Source organism: Poromitra crassiceps (genome assembly GCF_964638095.1).
Source record: "Poromitra crassiceps genome assembly, chromosome: 3".
NCBI lineage: Eukaryota > Metazoa > Chordata > Actinopteri > Beryciformes > Melamphaidae > Poromitra > Poromitra crassiceps.
In genome coordinates this window covers 26,138,363-26,162,204 of record NC_139625.1, presented here as the reverse complement: position 1 = coordinate 26,162,204, position 23,842 = coordinate 26,138,363, and the positions used below count along the sequence as shown (strand labels likewise).

At 42.0% G+C, this 23,842-nt stretch overlaps 3 protein-coding genes across 3 annotated transcripts in view; 1 reads left to right on the top strand and 2 right to left on the bottom strand.

The window, feature by feature from the left end:
* Window positions 1–3,840, bottom strand: part of rbm25a (RNA binding motif protein 25a) — a 27,875-nt gene extending 24,035 nt beyond the window's left edge. Inside the window, exon 1 of the mRNA XM_083632747.1 lies at window positions 3,700–3,840. The gene's annotated coding sequence lies outside the window, so the exon portion shown is untranslated. The remainder of the gene's footprint in view (window positions 1–3,699) is intronic.
* Window positions 3,841–5,199: 1,359 nt separating this feature from the next.
* Window positions 5,200–17,001, top strand: arg2 (arginase 2). Its single transcript, XM_083634200.1, has 8 exons — window positions 5,200–5,385; window positions 5,573–5,645; window positions 11,197–11,371; window positions 12,234–12,393; window positions 13,252–13,346; window positions 13,447–13,551; window positions 15,112–15,248; window positions 15,955–17,001. The coding sequence occupies exons 1-8, from the start codon at window positions 5,272–5,274 to the stop codon at window positions 16,143–16,145; spliced, it is 1,050 nt and encodes a 349-aa protein (XP_083490326.1). The 5' UTR covers window positions 5,200–5,271; the 3' UTR covers window positions 16,146–17,001.
* A 976-nt stretch (window positions 17,002–17,977) lies between these two features.
* vti1b (vesicle transport through interaction with t-SNAREs 1B) lies at window positions 17,978–23,436 on the bottom strand. The gene is made up of 6 exons (XM_083634298.1): window positions 23,232–23,436; window positions 23,040–23,098; window positions 22,249–22,443; window positions 21,345–21,518; window positions 19,598–19,659; window positions 17,978–19,144 (listed from the first exon to the last, which is right to left on the bottom strand). Exons 1-6 carry the CDS (start codon window positions 23,326–23,328, stop codon window positions 19,048–19,050), a joined length of 684 nt encoding a protein of 227 aa, XP_083490424.1. The 5' UTR covers window positions 23,329–23,436; the 3' UTR covers window positions 17,978–19,047.
* Between the last annotated feature and the right edge of the window lie 406 nt (window positions 23,437–23,842).

Genomic DNA, 23,842 nt, shown 5'->3' with positions numbered 1-23,842 from the left:
GCAGTGTAGGGGAGGAATACAGGCCTCTGACTGCTGCGGGCAGCAAACAGTCATATAACAACTTTTGCGATCTCATTGACATGCAGCAGGGGAATATATTTCCCCAAAGCCCATGTGTTCTGTGCTGTTGGTATTTGGTAGCCTATCTGATGCGTGCAGTGCAGCGCATCAAATGAGCCGCGTCAATTAACGATAATGACGGGAGTCTCGCGCAGCAGCAGAATGATGTATTCGCGCAGATTTTCAGTCCTAAATATCAAACATGTTTGATATGATCGGGACGGCCCCGATGAGGCTGTGAGCAGATTGGGAGGCTTAAGATTGGATCTGCAAACAGCTCACACTAAAATCCTGTAGTGTGAGCCAGCCATAGCGCCACCGTCAAATCAACATGCTCATAAAATAAATTGGGTCGCACGTAAATTGACAGGGTCGGTCGGCAACGGGAACCAAACTTAATTTTTTTTTAGGCCCAAGCCCACCGATACAATAAATCAAGGCAAATGGGACAGCTTACAATTAAAAGCCCAAGACTGGTCAGGACTTGATAAATTTTATGATGTTTACACCACCACCTCCTGGGAAGATGGGGCAACCAATCGGTACATGCATTCGTCATGTTATATTTCTATTTAATCTTCAGTTATGCTTAAGCAAGCCAGGCTGTTTATTTTCAAAAGCAAATGCATATGTCAGTTGACAGAAGTGTGGAGACAGATAACATTAACTTTAGCTAAAAATAATAACGTTACCTAACGTTAGCTAACACCAAATATCAATGATGACTTCTGCAAATAAAAATTGTTTTTGCTTTTGTTTTATATGTTCTTGATGGTAGAACTATCTTTAGACTAGTGAATAACGTTGATATCCTCAAACAAAGTCTCTTAAAGTGTGTAATGTTAACATTAGTTAGAGAAAAGCGAGCTCGCGCAAGTGCTGACACTGACTGCTTCACAGACTGACTGAGCTAATCTGAAAATGCTTGACTGAAAAAGGGCCGTTGCCTACCAACAAGGTCAAGATTAAAAGTCCATACTCTTAACAAAAACTAAAACTTCACTGAAAAGGGACATTGCACAACAGGGATTAGGACTAGACAGTCAGCTGGGTTCAAAGACAAGTTTCCTTTACTGTGTGCTGATGAAATTTAGTAGCCTAGGATTCAGTTTTAAAGGTCCCATTCCGTGCAAAAGCTGTTTTTACTTGTAAATGCATATTTACTGCTGTCAGCCCTCCCTGTAATGAGTGGTCACACGCTCAGAACTGCCACAGTTGGATTTGTCCCTATCCAGCGTCCCCCTGCAGTCTCCTCCAAGCCACACCCCCAAACGCTTCGTTTGCCCAGAGGGGAATTGGGACGTCACTAGCTTCCTCCTGCATACTGCGCGGGTCTCTCTCACACAAGCTACCTGCACCATTTTGTCTATAGCCACAAAATTAACACTTCTAGCTGGAGCGACGCCAACTGTACGTGATCCAGCAACTGCAGAGGTGCATTCGGTAAGTCTAGGCATTTTGAGATGTCCTCTTTAGCGTAGTACCGTTAAGTTAACGATAACTCGCAACCTAGCGTGCTGGTCCACAGACGCTAATCTGATTGGCCGCTGGGAGCCTGGGGCGGGCTCTCCCTCAGCGGCCAATGGGAACTGTTAGTTCTGAATATATTATAGAAACAGGCCATTCTTGGGAAGCGACGAGATGAGGAAGTGAGAACTCCGTCACAACAAACGGGGTTGCTATATTTTCGACAGATTAATCCAGAATCATGTTTTATGGACCAGAGACACACGTTTTTAAGAGGTTACAGCTGCACGAATTGGGACCTTTAATTTCAAAGTTAATTATATTGTTTGTTTTGAGTTGACCTTTAAATTCAGCTCAAGCAACTAACCTTGCTAGCTTTGCATACAGAATACTATTTTATGTTAGGCTATAGTGCAAAATTGTTTTTGGTTCATTATGAAAATGTGATGGGATGAACTGGACACCATATTCTCAGTAGCCTACCCTATTTAATGGGAAACCGCAAATCAGCAACTGTTGTTTACACACAAACATTGACTTTATTGACCTCAGAGATTACTTCTGTGTACTTATACTGTATATTATTCAACTCATCATGAGAAGACCTGTCATTCAGGCCTAATATGAAGGCTCTATGACGATTTTGAAAAAACTGCCTCAAAATTGGCAGCCATCTTGGATTTGAAGGTCAAAAATAGGTCAAATCATTATATAAACACCAAATATGTATTCCTTGACCAGAATAAGCTCTGAAACCATGTATTGTGCATCATTGTAGGTCAAAGCATTAAAACGTTCATTTCCACAGCAGCCATTTTGGATTTTGGTCTCTCAAATATTTTCCCCGCCTTTTTTAAAAATACACCCCGGCTAAATTTGTTTATTAACCCTCCTAGATGACAAATCCATTGAGAAACGGACCTTCGCTCTCCACGGTCACGGAAGTGCCACAGATGACCCTACTACAGGTAAAACAACCGGCGTTTTGAACAGGAAGTCATAACACACGTGAAGCACCGTGAAGAGACTTAACTGTGAAGCGATAAAAGGAGCGACCCAAAAGTAGTGATAGTCTGTCTTGCTGGAAGAATAAGTGGGCAAGATCATTTAACGGCTGCGTTAAAGAAAGTGTGCCAGGTTCACGGCGTAGATGCTCTCAAGGACGTGCAACAATTGTGTTTGTTGCAGTTCATCCGCAGTCAATTTAGCTGATGCACACATTCCGAATGCACCGCCCACGAGGTCCCTGGTTGGTCAATTCACATGTCTGTCACGCATCCTTTTTTGGCTTAGGGGGCTGGCGTTAAACCACTTTTCAGAGTTGTGTTCCAGACGTAGATATTATCTACAGCTGGCACTGCGAGACTAGGCTGGCGCAACACTGCACCTGCCCCACAATGCATTGCGCGGCTGCCTCCAATACACATGAATCCAAGGCATACAAGAAATACAATAGATACTATTACAGAATACAATAAATCCGCCATGTGTAAATGCACATACACAGATGGCTGAGAGTATGTTCTGGCAGTTTTACCGGACCTGCAATGCATCTGGTAGACATTGGGCTTCTGTGCTTCAGTTTTTAGGCCTTCTTTTTTTTGTACAACTTTGATTCGCCACATACAGGACAATACAATACAAAACAGTTGCATACGGTCATTTCCCCGGCTCGAACAGGAAATATGTTTTAACCCCCCCCCCCCCCCCTTCTCTGGGAGAGGAGCCTCCAGAGAGCACCACCCCCCACCCCCCAATCAGGCCTATGTATGTGTGTCAAATCTTGCCAGCCCTGGCCCTGGGTTCCCCCACCTGTCAAATCCCAATTTTACCCCATGACCTCGACTACTATAGCTAGAGTATAGAAGTCAGTTTATTGTAGGGGGGGTCACTATATAGTCTAGCTATATGGTTACACCACTGGTTCAATGTTCAGGGCTGGGTTGGTTAACGCTATAATTTACGAATAATAACACTGCTAATTTGGTCAAATAGAATAGCCCGGTGGGATACCTGCACTGCAGAAAAGAAAAAAAAGAAAAGAAAAGAAAAAGAAGTCGAACAACCCACCACGTTTAACGTTAGCTAAGCTAAGGCTAGCGACCTCGCTACGTTACTCTGTGGCCTTGCTAGTGAACGTTAGCTACAGCTGTCTGGTAGAGTTTGACTCACCTGCAGTCAGGGGTAAAGTACAGCCGGTGGCAAATATTCTTAACCGCTATCCAAATAATGTCCCATGAAGTACAGTAAGAAGAAAATATTGAAGGTTGGTGTTATAATTGTCACCGGCGCGTTAGCAGGAAACGTGTAGCCACCAACAACTGGAAGCTATTCTTTTCGTAATGCATCATGGGATAGCACCGTTTTTTGGCGTATTGGCCATTTTCAAACACATGGGGGCGCCAAAGGTCGTGCTTTGTCTTGATTGTACAAGTGCTATGAAAGAGATGCTGATGAGCGGATTCATTCCTGAGTTATGAAACGGTCCAGTAGGCTGTCGACTCGCACTGTATATCCTGAATAAGGTAACTATTTTTGAATACGTGTTGTTTTTTGGTGTGTCATCGCCCGCTGTACAACAAAAACAACACTATTACTATTATTATTATTATTATTATTATTATTGATGATGGTAACAACAATAACAACAACAACAACAGCACAACAATAATAATGTATTTATTATTATTGATAATAATAATAATAATAATAATAATAATAATAATAATAATAATAGAGTAGTCCAAATACTCAAATGTTTGCTGTAAATTATTGTAAAGTAAACCCTCCACTGAGTTGGCACCTCCAGCCTACATTCTAAATAGACTAAACATGCTTGTTGTGAAATCAGATATGTTTTGGCAAGAGGCTCTGGCACAGAAAACCCAGCGCCAAATGTAAACATGTCTATCAATCACCATCCCCACCAGAGCATAACAAACATTTCGATAAGCTGACAACTGACCATGGATGCACCTTTGCACTGGATGCGCCAGTTCACAAACCACGCCCTCTCAGAACAAACCCATTATTTCGACATTTCCCATTGGCTAACCCGAAGGTGTGTCATTCCCATAGACGGTCATTCTGACGCAAGACACTAATATGGAACGAGTCAAAAGGCCTAGAAGAGAGACGTCATATCTACAAATAGTGATAAATTGTGCTATTTTTATGCCCATGCCATGCATGATATATTTTTGTAGTTTTTCTATGCTCTGTAGGCTACCTATATTGCCTGTGGCCTGTCCCTGCGGGAGGTAGCCTACAGCAGGAATAGAATAGAATAGAATAGAATAGAATAGAATAGAATAGAATAGAATAGAATAGAATAGAATAGAATAGAAAAGAATAGAATAGTTATAACACAAATGTCTAAACATGATTGATAAATGATAATATAATTGAATAGTTTAGAACACAACATGATTGCTAAGAATAGAATAGAATAGAATAGAATAGAATAGAATAGAATAGAATAGAATAGTTTATAACACACATGTCTAAACATTTTGCTAAATGACAGTTTGGGGTGTTTGTATGGGAGTGACAGGGTACAACTCTGCCCCAAATCCTCCCATTCACCAGCCAGCTCATTGAATATTAAGTAGGTCTTTAGGGATAAGACCGGCCCCCCAGCACCAGCCCGGCACATTTCAGCGCAACATCCAACAGAGCTTTCATCAGACTCTCTGCGTGTGGATCCGTTTGTTCTGGACACTGACAGTTATTTGTTCAAAGAAAATGGCTATGAGAGGACCGCTATTCCGTCTTCTCAGAACTCAACTCAACCATACCTGCCAACAAAGCAGAGCTCAATCCGTGGCTGTTCTGGGCGCCCCGTTTTCCAAAGGACAGGTAAAACAAATAGCCTAATGATAATAGCCTAATAACGACCTAATAGTAACCTACTATAATAATAGTCGCATATAATAACACATTCTTTTATTGAACCTGACTGGCTACTGGTAGCCTATTTAGCTACGATCCTTTAATATGTTTTATAAGATAGGCTAATTAACTCGTTTGTATTGTCTCATAACAGAAAAGGAGAGGCGTGGAGCACGGTCCCAAAGCCATCAGAGATGCGGGACTGATCGACCGGCTTTCAAATTTAGGTAGGCTAAACACTTGCCCGGGATAATGAAGCAGCCTGGCTGCGTCCGGGACATTGGGTTATGTAACATGGATGGAAGCAGCCTGGAACTTGTAGCTTCGCACGCCCGGCCGCAGACAGGCTGATCCCTCCTCTTGATAATACCCAGCCAGCCATGAGGAGAAAGTAAAGAGCATGTAGCTTTAATAGGCTACTGTAACACAACTTTAGCTTACATGACAAAGTGACCACTGATTCATTCAGAAAAATGATGTGGGCGATGTCTCGTCAACAAGATGAAGATCCTTTACGACTCTTACGAAAATATAGCCTAGTGATGATGAGATTGACTTAAATCGCTATTGGAACATGATGTGCTAGTGATACTAGCCTACCATATAAAGTAGGCTAATAACAATGGACTGCACCATGCAGACACACTGTAAACCTTAAGTGATACCAGGAAAGAACTAGCTTATAGGGTTAGACCAGCCTACTATAAAGTCCTAATTCAGCGCCGCAGACGCGTTAACTCCCATATTAAAGTGATGCAAAAAAAATCCCCCGTTTGGGTAACGATCATGTCTGTCTGGGTACTTTTCCGAAGCAATGCTCGGAAGCGCGCATAGAGGAACAGGATGGCTGGTTATTGGTTATTTCCACCCTGTGTCGTCATGACATTTACATTACAGTGCAGCACCACTGTGTGTCTGAAGGGGGAAGGCCCGCCCGCGCAATGAATGCAGTCGCGGCATTGCTTTGAAAGATGACCCTGCGGCGGAAAGAATCCCGTCTTTATTTCGGTTACTCAGCCATGTGTGGCATTGTGCGAGAAATTCCATAGGCTACCTACAGTTACAAAGAGGCTTTACAATAGAGACCAATGAGAAAATACCCATAGTGATTGTATTCTAATCTATTCTATTCTAAGCATCTCGCTTTAGTAGATTCAAGATTCAAGATTCAAGATTTTTATTGTCACTCCGTAGTATCACGTGTGAAATTCTTGTGCTGTAGGCTCCGTTACAACATAGTGCAAATAACAGGTGCAAAAACAGGGCATATAGATGCAGTAAAACAAGAGAACAAGCAATAACAGTAAACTTTTCCTTTTCTTTTCTTTTCTTTTCCTTTCTTTTCCTTTCCTTTCCTTTCCTTTCCTTTCCTTTCCTTTCCTTTCCTTTCTTTTCTTTTCTTTTCTTTTCTAGTAGATAATATAATAATAATATAGCCTAATTACCATATAAAATAAAATAAATGGGCTACCATAAAATATTATAAGATCACTATAGCCTATATAAACTTACCATTGTCTATATTCATTCTATACACTATACATGCTTATAGAACTACTAGGAATACCAAAAATAAGTAAATCCCTATAGGAATATTATAGTAGGCTATAGGACCACATAAAAAAATATCAAAAAGTGTATCAAAAACTCACTATGAGTAGGCTACCACAACAACAGGATTATAGGATGTATGGTTGCTGTAAATCCACTTCTTATCAGGACAGGCAGATGCTATGAGTCACAACAGCCATGAGTCACAACAGGAATAGATTAACTAACAGTCATTTCTCGTGTAATCTCAAATAATCTAGAATTCAATCACCCTTGCTTCCTGTATGATGCCCACAAAACAGACTTCAGCTCACAGAGTAGGTTATTGCAAGTCATTTTTGCAAGGTAATCCTAGACTAGTGTCTGGGCAGTCAGTCACCACAGCTGTAGCGGGTTGTGCAACTCAACTGAATGACATACTTTGATACTTTTGTCACAAGATGTGTCAGTGCCTCCAGCCATCCACATTAACATAGCCTACACATTATGTATAGACGGTTTTCACGGAATTGTGTTGCTAGGGAACAGTTTGGAACCCATCTTATGTCCTGTCAGAAACACTGAAACAGGAAGTAAACTGGGGGCAATTTTGAATGTTTATGTTGTCAAGTTAAAACCGTCTATAGGAGTAGTGGAGTCACAAACTGTAGAGAGAACACACCCTGTACAACAAACCCACATATACTTAAGAATGTTTGGAGATGTTTCAAAATCTAAAAACTTATCTCAAGGTGTGTATAGATGACATTTATAGATTGTAAATGCTTAAGTATATATATATATATATATATATATATATATATATATATATATATATATATATATCCGCTTCAACTTTGTTTTAATCTATTTGATAAGAGAACTTTGAAAATAGGCCGTGTGGGGAATCACCTATTACCCTACAATATATATATATATATATATATATATATATATATATATATATATATATATATATATATATATATATATATATATATATATATATATATATATATACACACACACACACACATCAGAAGAAAATGCATCTATGTGCATGGACAGGTACTCCTAATTGACCATTTAATTGATCTGAACTTTAAATGTTCCAGATTAATTATAAATTATAAATCAAATTTATGAATTCTATTAATGTGGTCAGGCTGCAAGTGGAGCCATAGCACAGAAAATACAAACTTATGTAGAAGAATTGCACCCAAACTAAAGAGTTTCATTCCAAAATGCTCTGTATCCCTTTTAGTGTTAATTTTTGTTTTTGTTTCTTACTAAAGTTGTACTTTTTCATAGGCAGATTTAAGGTCTTAAAATAACTAATGACTTTAATAATCCATATTTTGTTTTCACATCAACAATAGTTTTGAATGTCCCATTTGCATTAGCTATATCTAATGACTTTTGGAAACTTTAAAGTTGAAAAAGGTCAAGTCATCATCCTGATGGCCTGATGTTAATTTGGCACCAGTGAAATAAGATATTAAATATCAGGACTCATAGCTGCCATATCACCAGCTGAGGTCCACGAATATAACCAAACCCTTATGTCCTCTTAAACACATTCAAACTATGCTTCCCAGGGCTTGGGGTCAGTTACATAAAGCATTTTGTTTTTCTTCATATCCCCGTTAAGGATAACATTATGGTTAACATTTTCACTGAAAAAAATCCATACCAATCCAGTTTGTGATCAATTTGTGTTTTAACAACTAAAACAATACTTTCATGAACCCCAATTCTGCTATAACATGAGCTTTTCTAATTATCCTGCAATAGATGCTCATGATTTCATCAAGACATTGGCTATTCCTGTCCTGCCTTCGACTGGTAAAGAGACATACAGTAGGTTCCCTTTAGGTCAGCAGAGTAACGCTACACCGCCACCAAGGCTCACATTGCTGGACGAGCCCCCAACACGGATCATCACTTGTTTACTTCGTGGTCCGTGTCCTAAACTAAGTGGAAATGTCTCTGTGTTTACCCGTCCAGCCATCTGCACAGCCACAGACTGAAACCTTTACCCGTCCAGCCATCTGCACAGCCACAGACTGAAACCTTTACCCGTCCAGCCATCTGCACAGCCACAGACTGAAACCTTTACCCGTCCAGCCATCTGCACAGCCACAGACTGAAACCTTTACCCGTCCAGCCATCTGCACAGCCACAGACTGAAACCTTTACCCATCCACCCATCTGCACAGCCACAGACTGAAACCTTTACCCGTCCAGCCATCTGCACAGCCACAGACTGAAACCTTTACCCGTCCAGCCATCTGCACAGCCACAGACTGAAACCTTTACCCATCCACCCATCTGCACAGCCACAGACTGAAACCTTTACCCGTCCAGCCATCTGCACAGCCACAGACTGAAACCTTTACCCGTCCAGCCATCTGCACAGCCACAGACTGAAACCTTTACCCGTCCAGCCATCTGCACAGCCACAGACTGAAACCTTTACCCGTCCAGCCATCTGCACAGTCACAGACTGAAACCTTTACCCGTCCAGCCATCTGCACAGCCACAGACTGAAACCTTTACCCGTCCACCTATCTGCACAGCCACAGACTGAAACCTTTACCCGTCCAGCCATCTGCACAGCCACAGACTGAAACCTTTACCCGTCCAGCCATCTGCACAGCCACAGACTGAAACCTTTACCCGTCCAGCCATCTGCACAGCCACAGACTGAAACCTTTACCCGTCCAGCCATCTGCACAGCCACAGACTGAAACCTTTACCCGTCCAGCCATCTGCACAGCCACAGACTGAAACCTTTACCCGTCCAGCCATCTGCACAGCCACAGACTGAAACCTTTACCCGTCCAGCCATCTGCACAGTCACAGACTGAAACCTTTACCCGTCCAGCCATCTGCACAGCCACAGACTGAAACCTTTACCCGTCCAGCCATCTGCACAGCCACAGACTGAAACCTTTACCCATCCACCTATCTGCACAGTCACAGACTGAAACCTTTACCCATCCACCTATCTGCACAGCCACAGACTGAAACCTTTACCCGTCCACCTATCTGCACAGCCACAGACTGAAACCTTTACCCGTCCACCTATCTGCACAGCCACAGACTGAAACCTTTACCCGTCCACCTATCTGCACAGCCCCAGACTGAAACCTGAGCAGAGGTGGGAAATGGGTCGAATGGAAAGTGCACTGTCACCAATGTTCCATTGGCCTTTTTAATGACTCATCAGTCAGCAATGTGGAGAGATCCAGGTTAAATCAGGCCAGAGAAGCTAGACTGAGTATAGGGTGTTGAGCTAAAATTGCATGTACAGTTTTCAAAGAGGAAGTTATTCTTTATTATCCCCATGGGGAAATTCATCCTCTGCATTTGACCTTCCTCTAACTGGAGCAGTGGGCAGCCGCAGTGCAGCGCCCAGGGACCAACTCCAGTTTGATTGCCAGTGCCTTCCTTGGCCAGGGGCACTGACAGGAGTATCAACCCTAACATAATACTGTATGTCTTTTTAATGGTGGGGGAAACCTGAGCACTCGGCGGGAACCCACAATGAACACGGGGAGAACATACAAACTCCACACAGAAAGGACCTGGGACGGACTGGGGTTCGACCCGGGACCTTCTTGCTGTGAGGCAACAGTGCTAACCACTGAGCCACCGTGTCTAAAGCCTGACATTTAAGCAGGGTAATGAAATGGCCATCTGCAATTTGGTGATATTGGGTGGCAGCTGGCAGGTCAGCCTTCTACAGAGTACAACAGCTCAGCCAATAGCAGAAGGCCATTTCATTACCCTGCTTTTTACCATTAGATGTCAGGCTTTAACAGGTTTGGGTTTGGGGTTGAGTTACTCTTTAAGTACAAAAACAAAGTAGACAAGTAAATGTACACAGCAGGGCTTTTCAACAGGTGGTCCGTGAAGACATTGCAAGTGGTCCCTAACTAATTTCCTCACACTAATGGTCCTCAGGTTGCTTCTTCAGTCAGAATGGTGGTCCCTGGGTCATAATTGGTTGAGAACCCCAGTAGTTGACAGCGCAGTGTCCTGCTGGTTAGAGACCGTCCCGTGACAAACAGATCACAGGTTCCTCCCTGCAGGAGCCAGTGTGTGTCCATCAACAGCATCCTACCAAAGTGCCCTTGAGCAAAACACTTTTATTGCAATCTGCACCTAGTCTCAACTAAATGCCTCAAAAGCTTAAAGGGTGAAATGCCTGATCTCTCGTCATTTTTCACTTGTGTTTCTCAGAGTACCCCGTCTACGACCTTGGCGACCTCAGCTTCCGCCACTTTGAGCAGGATGAACCCTTCATGCATGTACCCTTCCCTCGCACCGTCGGTTCAGCCAATAAGATGCTGGCAGGCGCTGTGAGCCGCGCTGTCGGCACTGGACACACCCTCGTCACGCTGGGAGGCGATCACAGGTAGTTTTTTGCATAATGTCCTTGGAGAGTACAGAATGTACTAGTAAGAAAGCAATCCACTCCACCGCACCTGTCCTGAAGTCATGCAATGCAACCGACACCTGTGCTGTGCATGTGTTCATATGTCAAGAGTGGATGAGATTACCAATTCTGTCAAGGTTACTGTCTTTATGCCATAGCTGCATGTAGGCTACAGTATATACTGGTAAGCCTTTTTTGTGTTTTGTTCACTGATCCACTTTTGTTCATTTCTTATATGGAGCATTTATGAACTTATATTTTGGATTAAATGAAATCCCTATAGGCTATCTGTTTATTTTATTTATTTATTTATATTTAAATGTTTTAAATTTGACTACCCTGCATTACAATCACACGTGAGTATATACTGTATATATATCTATATCCCCCCCTTTGATGTAATGGTGCAGCCATAAAAAATGCCTTTGGTTTGAACATTTCACTCAATATAATATAATATAATATAATATAATATAATATAATATAATATAATATAATATAATATAATATAATATAATATAATATAATATAATTGTTGTACAATATGGGGGGGGGTGTGAGGAAATGTAAGGGGAAACTCAGGGTAGCCTGGGTAAACCCAGCCTCCACGTGACCTGCTCTCAGACCTGTTCTCAGTCACTACTAGTGACTGGGAACTCTAGAGCAGATCACGTGGGGGCTGGGTTTACCTAGGCTAAACTCAGGGTGCGAGTGGTTAACATATTTTGATGGCTGCTGTGAAAATTACCTTGCAGGGATAAACCATGGGATAAACACTGTAATTGGCTTTAACTGAAATGAGGTACCATATATTTATGAGACTGATCCACTCCCCTCACAGCATGGCGATTGGCTCAGTGGCAGGCCACGCCCAACAGTGTCCTGACCTGTGTCTCATCTGGGTGGATGCTCATGCAGATGTGAACACGCCCATGACTTCGCCCTCAGGGAACCTGCACGGTCAGTCCGTGGCCTTCCTGCTCAAAGACCTGCAAGATAAGGTGAGAATACAGTTATGACTCCGCCAATCTGGGCACCCAGGGTCTATCAATCTGACCACTACTAAGACTCTGGGACAGGTTTCTGGTGTAGAGCGGACGTCCATGCTAAGTCTTGTTTACAGTCCGATTGAAGCAAGAATGGAGTTGGAGTTGATCGATCGCTACTTTTTATCAGTCCGACATAGGACGACATTTAGGCTAATCTCTATAAACACATAACTGCATACATCTTCGGACTGTAAACAACGATGGAAGCATAAGTCTTGGTGCGGACATCCGCTCTACACCGGAAACCCCGAAATACCGTCCGTCTTTCCTAGAGTCTTATTAGTAGTCAGACTGATAGACTCTGAGACAACTAAACCGAAGTCAAAGGTGCATGAAGTAATCGATGACCCCTATCGGTCTCCATTGGTGACCAGTAGGAATTGCAACAACATTGACAGAACTGATCTTATCCTATACATATATATCATCTCTGACTGTAATTGCCAAAACAAAGTACGGACCGGAAAGCTAATTTTAAAAGTCAGGAATCACAGCCAAGTAATTGTTGAGTCAACCCTAACAACCCCCCACTGATATATTATGGTATTTTTGTGCTATAGGGAAGTAAACGTTTTACCTATTGCCTCTATACTTAAAGTTTGCTACAAGAGACCGTATAGTATTTCTGTTGAAACACATTTTATAACTTTGGTTTGCTTTGACATTTGTCTTGAGTTGAGTTAAAACATATTTTTTACGTAAGGTGAGAGAGAATAAGAAGAGAATAACAGTTTGGATAGCGAAGTCCAGATATGATGTCAGATGTAAAAAAAAATACTTACATTCTCCATTCAAAACCATCCACTACAGATGCCAGAAATCCCAGGATTCTCCTGGATGAAGCCATTCCTCGCCTCCAGGGATCTGGTGTACATCGGCCTGCGCGACGTCGACCCTGGCGAGTAGTGAGTGAACACTGTCATTTGGTTGATTTAAACTTCCTCCCAACATGGAAGCACCATGAAAACAGTTCTTGATATTTACTATATATTTTGTCTGTTCCAGCTACATCCTGAAGAACCTGGGTATCCAGTACTTCAGCATGAGGGACATTGACAGACTTGGCATCCAAAGGGTCATGGAAGTTACTCTTGACCATCTTCTGGCAAGGTACGTTTCATTTATTAAGCTATTCATATCGTATTTTTAACATGTTAAAGTGACAGTCAACTTAACTATTTTAATTAACTGTTACATTCCCTTTATATAGATAGATAGATAGACAGACAGACAGACAGACAGAGTACTTTATTCATCCCCATGGGAAATTCCAACAAATGCATAGTTAAAAATGTAGAAACAAATATATAAGTAGGTAAAAACGTAGAAACAAATATATACATAGATCTAGTTAATACAGTAGACTTGACTAGACACTCGCCAGAGTGTAGAACTGAGAAAAATTACTTTAAAGTTTTGTTGTTGTCCAGCCAAATGTATTGTAGGAAGAAAACTGGAAATATGTTAATTATTTGTTTTTTTTATGTAGTTATTTATCTACCAATTTTTTTTAGCTAAAACTTTACCTTTGACCCTTATTTGGAAGTTACCTTACTCTGGCTTTGCATTGTCTACAAAATAGTAAGGGGTGATGCCAAGCGAAAAGACAGTAACTTCAATTTGATCCTTCACTTGGTTGCTTATCACTATATAAAACCAGTATATATGATAATAATGATAACATAGACATGAAGTCTCATTTTCATGGCACAATTAGGCTTAATATAATATACATATAAATATAATATAACTAGATTATCAGGCCGCTACACATCCTTCAAGCCTAGTTTGGTGGGTGGGACTCTTGTTGGCCCATTGTTGTGTCTGTGTGTTGGCGCCTCGGGGGTTAATGTCGTATGAGCTGGCTCATCTGGGGTTAATTTCATATGAGCGGCACCTCGGGGGTTAATGTTGTATGAGCTGGTACCTCAGGGGTTTATGTCATATGAGCTGGTGCCTCGGGGGTTGATGTTGTACGAGCTGGCACCTCTGGGGTTAATTTCATATGAGCAGTGGCTCGGGGGTTAATGTTGTATGAGCTGGTACCTCAGGGGTTAATGTCGTATGAGCAGCGCCTCGGGGGTTAATGTCATATGAGCTGGTGCCTCGGGGGTTAATGTCTGAGCTGGCGCCTCTGGGTTAATGTGGGTGTCTCCAATCGACATCGGTCCGATGTCATAATCATGACATTAGGCCTGTCCAGTACTGTAACTCTGGCTTGGCTTCTCTAGGGCTTTTGGAAGTTACTGTAAATATGACGCCCTATTTTCTCCAAGAAACAACAAAATTGACTCAAGATATTTTTACCCATGATAAAGCAGATCTATAAAGATCCAAAAATGACATGGCTTTGCAGGGCAGTATAGGGCCGGCCATATCTTACAAGGGCAAACGTTATCTTTGCTAGTTTCTAGCACTCAAAATCTAAATCCCCCCCCCCCTTTTAATTACCACTGGGTCAGTACATCAAAGGACATGTTTCAGCGACCCAGTGGTGATTAAAAGAAAACTTGCACTGGGCGTAAGATATCGCCCATAGTCTTTAGTATATTTTCACCACATTTGCAGTTGTAGATGCAAATATTGTAGATTGTAGATGATGCAAAATTGTAGATGATGACCCACTTGTGAATTGAAGGTCCATGTTCACTTTCTCACCCGCTTGAACAGAAAACAGCGACCAATCCACTTGAGCTTTGACATCGATGCCTTCGACCCGTCTCTGGCTCCCGCAACAGGAACACGAGTGAATGGAGGCTTGACCTACAGGGAGGGAATCTACATCACAGAGGAAATCCATAACACAGGTATGGATGACAGCGAGAGTTAGGGTGTAGTTTTCCCTTTCAAAGGTTCAAGAGGCGTACCCGGACTTGGGGTTGGAACATATGAAAATGGCATGGCACGATTATCCTGTCCAAAATAAATGCGAGTAATGACAGTTTATCGCGATAATCATAAAAATATGCTTAAAAGTCTTAATATGGCACTAAAATATACATTTAGTCAAGAAACAAATATTGGGGGTGTTGGCCCCCAGGGCAGAGTGGAAGAGACCTTCCTCCAGCAGGTTCTGCAGGTGGGAACCTCATCTTTCTGTCTGTTATTTTTAATATTTCCACACATCTGATTTAACTTTTTTATCTGGAGGATACAGCAGGCAAGCCGAGCTGGCTTCAGCCATATTGACGACGATTGGCTGGAAATATGCGTGTTCCTCCTTGTGGCAAATGGCAATTCAAAATAAAACAGGAAATCAACTGGACTATGACTTGTTAGTGAGCTTGTTAGACAGCTTTTTCAAGTCACTTGTGACTTGGGACGATATACATTCTCATGCCGATATTCACGATTATACAATTAATGGAATTTCATCACGTTAACGTAAACGAGTGTTTATTATCGTGATAGACGATAATATCTTATCGTCCCACCACCGCTAAGCTGGACCTAGTGCTTTCACTTCTTACTGCCAGGTTCTTGTGTCTAACATGTGACTGTGTTGATGTGCAGGCTTGCTGTCAGCTATGGACCTGGTGGAGGTGAACCCTGTCCTGGGGGCCAACAGAGAGGCCGTGGAGGCCACTGCAGCTCTGGCGGTAGACGTCATCGCATCCTCTCTGGGACAGACGAGAGAGGGAGCGCACGTCCCCATCCACGAGATCCCTTCTGCAAAGGGGGACTCTGAGCAGCTGCGCCTCTAAGAACAGCAAGCAAACACTATGGACTTTATCAATAGCATCCCTAAGCATTCCACAGTTTTGAACACAAGACTGCAAAGACTGAATCTAACAGTAGCTGTAGTTTGTTCTAATCTCTCTGTGCTATAAAGTGTTCTGTTTAAATGCAAAATACTCACTTATGTCTGGATTTATAAAATCTGCTAAAGGGCTATGTGGTAAAAATGATCTTTGCTACAACTGAGACAAAAGCCTTCGCCTTAGCCCAATTTAGAAGTGTATCAATATTTCAACAATATAACATTTCAATAATTATTGATGGGGATACTATTCACTTAAAAAATTTAAATACTATTAATTTTAAAAGCAATATTAATTTATTTATATTGTCATCAGTGCTGTATGTTGTGAATTCAATATTACAGAGGCATAGTTGCATCACATTAACTGTGCATTTGTTTAGTTTACAAGAAAAATGAACCTGCTTTAGAGGTATCAGTGTCCAGTCTTGCTTGGACAAAAATCTCTCAAAACTGTATGTGACTGTGCCAGTTAAAATATAGTATGTGTTTGCACTTTTGGACCAGTTGTGGTTATTGTATTTTCTCTAGTTTTCTGTTGTATTACCCTATATGTATATATGTATGTATTTACTACTAACTATATATGATTAGTTACTGATCACATCAGTATTAATTGGCTTGACAACTGTTTATAGAGCTTATTTCAATAGGTTGGCATATTGTGCAATGGCCCTGATTGAAATGCTGGCAGAAAAAAAGCTTGAATCTTGAATTAAGTTTGAATGGATCAGATTTGCTTTTGGTGTGACCACTGCACTGAATGACACGTCTTTTAAATAAAGAGTTATTTTGGTCTTCCACAATGTGAGCACGTTTTGTGTTTGTAATACAGTTCTACGTTTCCTCCTCAAGTTGTTATATTTTATAGTAACGATATAAGCGAGGAGTTTCTTTTCATCATTCTAAAATATATGTGGAGGCTACTTGGACAGAATTATGGCTATTATTTGGACGAAATAGTTATTTAGATGATACAATGTAGAACGAGTTGTATTCATGCATTGCATAACTTACATCAGGTGTCATTGTTTTACAAAGTGGGAGGAGGATCACTATTGCATCCCAGAATGCAATAGAAATTATGTAATTATTTTGCAAAGTATGACTCAACAACATTAACGACTAAAACCCGGCCACACCTGATCCAGATAATCCAGTGTTGTTTTTGTACCCGCAACAAGGAGGTGTGACTTCCACCTCAAAGTAAAACAAAGGCAAGAGGCCAGTGTGCCAGCAATGCTGCACTCAAAACCTGATCAGCTATTATTTGAGAATGAATTCCAGCATAACAGATGCTGCTTACGCAGCACTAACATGGCCTTTCTGGGCTTCAGCTAGGGCAGGGTGGTAACTCAATATTATATCTATAGATTATATTTATCATCTTTCAGTGGAATCATATTGTGATGGTATGAAGATATTTTAATATTGTGCACACATTTCTGCTGTGTAAATTGATGATCGTAATCAAATTGTACTACAAAACTATCATAAAATAAAGTATAGTAGGAATATTAATTGAATATTTCAGTTTTGCTTAATAACATCACACACCTAGCATTACCATTCGGTTCAATGACATGAACATTCATTTGATTATATAATGTGATTTTGCACACACATCGCAATATTATGTCGATAGAGAAAGATCCTTGATTATTGCGATATTGATTTCAACCATGTCACCCAGCCCTAGCTTCAGCCTGTACCGACATACAGTTAACTTTTAACTTTTCCCTGAAAATAGATAGAAATACAATGCAAAGTTTCAGGATTAGCTTTAATACTATACAGACTGTAAAATAAGAACAAGACTAGGCAAGCCTGGTTGAGCCGGACCCGGACTGCTGCCGCTGCTGCTCAACACTCACGCATGCGTGTTTCAATAATGGGGAGTCAGTCAGCCCCTGGGACATTTCTTGGCCAGCAGAAACTAAAGTTTACTTCTAAACAGTCAGTTTTGTATTGTAGTGATTAGGGAATATATTAACTGTGAAACATATTGCATGTGTTAGGAGTTTCCACACATTCATACCTCTCTGACTGGCAGATTTGGGATTCAAGTCTCAGCGCTCAGAATTGTCAAGACACAAATCACAAAAGATGCTAAATGTGCTTCATGCAACAATTTGGATACTACTAGGCATGAAGAAACTGCAAAAATATCAGTTAAAAAAGTATTGAACATAACCGCATGACATATTGTAATTGTGTTGAATGCTAAATAATAATACAGAGTATGCATTACAATCCCAATCCCAATCTGAGAATTTCATAAACCTCCTAAAACTGCTGAGTCAAAGTATTTCACAAACATTTCAGCAGTTCAGCCGCCGAAGCAGCGATGTGTGTCTGTGGGAGTGTGCGTGCGCATCATCTACTAGCCTACACTCCGATCTGGATAATATCTCAGTATTGGAGAAGAGAATTTGCCCTGGAGTCTGTCAGCCACTGCACAAGTCCAGAAACCTCCATCGTCCTACAGGGCCTCAGCTCACATGCAGCGGGACGGCAATAATAGTCTGATATTACAGTGCAATTCTCCATGGATATCAATGTACAAGTTTGTTATAATGTTTCTGTGGCTTAAGTTTGGTCCACACACAGGCTCAGCACTTCATGTCAAATGAACTTCCTCTGCCCGTGGAGCAGAATCTCCTCTCAGGTAAGATCCACTTTAAGCCTGTTGCACTCTCAGTCTGAACAAAGACAGTTGGTTCAATAGAGCAGGACAGCATTACTGCCACTGGATAGTCAGTGAAAAGAGAAGAGAAGTGAAGAGGGGCGGGACTTTGCCTGGTTTGCGTGGCCTGCATTGCTGTCATTCAGACAATACAGGCTGTTCAGGTTTTTCGGAAGAACTTCAGGTAGATCACAGCACCCAGTATGCCCAACTCCATTATGATGATGATAGCCAGCAGCAACTTGTTGGTCATCAGCCTGCAGGACAGAAGAGACAAAAGATAACAGTCAGAACAAGCTGGAGCGTCACCACTGCGAAGACCTGGGTTCAATTCCCGGCAGCGGTACTTCCGGCTAGGTCAGACATTCTTACAGACACAGTTGGCCATGTTTGCGGGTGGGAAGCTGGTGGGGTATAAGTCCTCCGGTTGGTCAGGGCCGCCTGTTGAGGGGGAGGGGAACTGGGGGAAATAGTGTGATCCTCCCACGCATTATGTCCTGCCAGTGAAACACCTCTGTGTCAGGTGAAAAGAAGTGGCTGATGACTGCACATGTATCGGAGGAAGCATGTGCTAGGCTACGGCTCTCTCCAGATCGGCAGGGAGGGTGGAGCAATGACCAGGACAGTAGGGGGAATTGGCCAAATAGGGGAGAAAATCTGAGAAAAAGCAAAAAAAAAAAAGTATAAACGTAATCAGGAATAGCACTTACCGACGTGACATGGCCCGGAGGATTTTACGACTTCGACTGAGGTTCTCTCCAGTATTGACCAACTGTAGAATAACAAAAAAGACAGAGGGAGATGTCACAAAACTGTGGTCTTTTTAATACAATAACAAACTAGTAGCTTTATTTAGTTTTCATCAGAAACGGCTCCTCAAATTGACCTAATACAACACCAGTCAATTATATTCATATTGACCCAAAATCTGACCTGTAACAATGACTACGTTTACATGCACACAATATTCCGCTTTTTGCCCATATTCGGAAAATGACAATATTCCGACTAAATGAATAATCCACTAATATCCGCGTTTACATGCAGCCGTAGCTTGCCCTCCCCGACACGTGAGGGAGGGGGGGAGAGAGCGATGCAGGTAGGCGGAGCCACAGAGTTTTTCTGTTGAGAATAAACAGAGCAGCACTATTCTTACGAGCATCACTTGGTCCATTTCAGGAGCTTGCTGCTGAAAGGTTTGGTGTTGCGCATCCAAGTCTTTCATAAAAAGTAGGCTAGTAGCCTACATTATTACCTCGCAGGCTCGCAAGCATTGTGGACTTCCGTGGGCACTGGGCACTATAGGCTACTCTCTCTCTCTCTTTAAATCCGAAATGTCGGCTTTTCTTTTTGCATGCCAGAGATGATGGATTATTATGATTATATCGCCTGTTCTAGCGCTTTCTAGCACACATCAGTTGACCACAAACAGGCAACATGCGTCGCAAACTGCGGTAAAAACCCTGATTGAGACGCATATTCCAAATGCGCTGTATACATGATCAAAGAATCCTCTGAAAACCCGAATAATACTGGAATAACCCAGATGTCTTAATCGGAAAATGCTAAATTCGGAAAAAGGGCAAATTCGGAAAATGCAACTGGAATATGCTGTTTACATGACCCTTATCAAATTCAGAATATTGTCATTTTCCGAATAATAGTGGAATATTGTGTGCATGTAAACGTAGTCGGTGTGTTCCTACCCCCCAGACTAGGTGCAACTGCTCGTCTATTTTCAGAAGAAATGCCTGACTCGAGTGACCTAAATATCTAAAAAAAAATCCCGGAGTCCATTCAGGTTAGTTCAATGACGTTCATCATGTCTTCGTAACAATTAGACAGTTTTTGTTTTCTTGTGTTCAGACATATAGGTTTATTAGATGTTGTTTTACCTTGACAGTTTGGGCGATAGCTCTCGCCTTCCTCAGAAGCAGTCTACTGACAGCTGGGTATGGCGGCGTGTCAACCAGTCGTTTTTACACGACGGGCCGGGTGCCCAATCATCGGAACAGAGGACAACAAGTACAAACGTTGGATCAAGGAGGTCATGGAAATAAGGAGACGCGCTGAGGGCAACATCAACAGGGACGAGGGGGCCTACATGCTTTCCCGCACCTGGGACACTCTACTCCAGAGGACATCTGACGGCGGAGCGCACGGTGTGCCCGGCGGGGCCACGACACGTCACGGTGGGCGTGGCCGGCGCGGCAGAAGACCTGGCGGTTCTGCTGGGCACCCGACCAGTTGTGTAAAAACGACTGGTTGACACGTCATACCAGGCTGTCAGTAGACTGCTTCTGAGGAAGGCGAGAGCTATCGCCGAAACTGTCAAGGTAAAACAACATCTAATAAACCTATATGTCTGAACACAAGAAAACAAAAATCCATTCAGGTTAATGGAGCATCACCAGTCTCATCCTGTAGTGTAGAAAGTAACCCTGGTTCACAACTCACTCTGTCTCTGGTGCGGTCCAGCTGCTCGCGCTGCTCTCCCAGCTCCTCGATGACGTCCGTGCCGATCTGGTCCGTCTCTGCGGCGATGCGTTGGCTTCGCTCGATGCTCTGCGTTGCATTGTTCAGAGACTCTGTGCCCTGCAGCAGCAAGGCCCTCTGGGACTGCAAGTGTGTCTGCAGAGGTGGGTGAAAATGACAAATCATATCAAGGTCAATAACACTTGGAAGAAAGCGGCTTTTAGCTAAATCTTACCCAGAGTGATTAATTCCTAGACCTAAATCACCAACATACAAGCAACCAAAGTAAGGATTACAAGAGTCAGTGTTCATGTACCCAGACAATAGATGTAACAAATATCTAATGAGGGACTTGACCTCTTTGGCTGCTTTTAAAGCACGTATAAGTACAATGGTAAACAAATCATTCGGTACTTGTCTATGTCCTTAGGTAGGCTATTTTTTTCATGGACTCATGGTCTTGGTACTTTTATTTTGTACTTCGATTTGATACTGGCACTCTCGCCACTTGTCTATGTCCGTAGTAGGCTATTTTAATTTTGTCAGCACTTTATTGTATTTATTGCTCTATGGTCCTGTTGTTTACGGATGTTTTGTCTGTAACTTTTTATGCGGCTGTCTTGGCCAGGTCTCCCTTGTAAAAGAGATCCTTGATCTCAATAAAATAAAATAATCTCTGTGACCTAGGTCAGCTGGCAACTCTCACTGGGTCTACAGCACATGCAGAAAGAATCTATAACATATCAATTAAATCCATTCAAATATGGAGTAGTTCATGAATTGAAAAAACAAGTACCTGACTTGTATGTTTCATTGACGGCATATTATCTAAACATTTTCTGAATATATTGTGTACTAAATAATGCCCTGCCCCGTCCACACTCACACTGTGTTGATTCTGTGATGAGTAGATGCCATGATGGCCTTCCAATGGCCGGGAAGAGGAGCCGAACCCTGTGTCGGACGCTTTCATGTCCCTCTGCAGCTTGCCCAGGTCCCGGCGGTACAGGCGCAGTTTTGTCCCCATGGTACCTCGGAAGGCGGAGGGAGCAGTGTTTAACTCTTGATCCATTCCTTGCAGCTGCAGAACGGGGACAACAAGAAGACTTGAATTATGTAATGATGCCATGTTGAGGGAAGTTTATGTAACAGCCAGGAGACATGTTACTACAGGGTTTCCCATTCATTCACACAATAACCAGCAGAGGAAGTGACTGATAGTGAGATCTATATCTATATGATAAGCCCTGTATGACTGGGTCAAAGCAAGTTCACTGCATTGTCCAAGAGCAGAGTAGGTCCCGCACGAAAAAACGGAGCTAACAAAAAACAGATGACTGCATCATAGCTCGTATTTTAAGTCAGTGGTTCGTGGGGTCCAGGGACCATCAGCGGTCCTTGAGGGGGTTCCAGGGGATAAATTGCTTAATTGTTAAACTTCACCATTACTTCATTTTACAAGAAGTTAACACAATTAACGTTAGAGAATGTAGAAGAATGACTGTTTTGATCAGTTTCACTGTTCTACCTACAATAGATAGTCATGGACTAACTTGCCTGGTAAAATAAAGGTTGATGATGGTGGAATTCTGGACAAAATCTGACAATAAAAACATTTTCCGATTTGGTTCAGGGCACAGAGAGGAATCTCATAACGGAGATAGCAGCTCAGCTCACCACTTCCTCTGCCTCCCCCTGCCTTTCATCAAAGACTCTGGTCAGCCTCTTCCTCTCTTCTGCAAAATGTGAGAGCACAAAATGTTAGCCATGCTACACACAAACATCTCCTTGGCTGAAATGCCTGTTACGATGTTAGCTAGCTAATGTTATCTGTTACTACTGCTACACTAGGTAAGATCAAGTGTTTACCTCCGTTGCATTTCAGAGCCCGTTCTGGTATTAGCCTGAGCTCGTCATACAGTGACTTGTAGATTTCGTGCAACTTCTCAAATTCTTCCGATGACATTTTGCAGCCGTCGATTATTGGGAAATTGGGCCGCTTTCTGAATCAAAGGGCAGTACCGATAAACCGCTACTGTAAATTGTTACCTAGTTGTTTTACCTAGTTGTACATTTTCACGGGAGTATAATCCGTTGTGTTGATAATCAGATTCTCGGGACTCTTCCGCATGCTGGTCCTCGTGATCATAGTCAGCTGTTTTTGATGCCTAGAGATAATAATAAAATAATAAAAATTCAAAATTCAAAGCCACATACTTAACCATACACATACCTAACCATGACATTTAAAATCCCTCTTCTAAATATAGCCATCAAAACAAAGATTTATATTGTTGTTTAAAATAATTGAAGGACCTCTGTGTTGACAGTTTTAAACAGGCACTAAAGTAGACCGCTTTCACTGCCGCCTTCTGGTAATGTAGGTTTGCCAGCATCTGAAGAAGGAAAACATCTCTAAAGTGTTTCTTTCTGGATACAATCAGACGTTTTTACAATAAAACTGTTGTTATCCATATGTA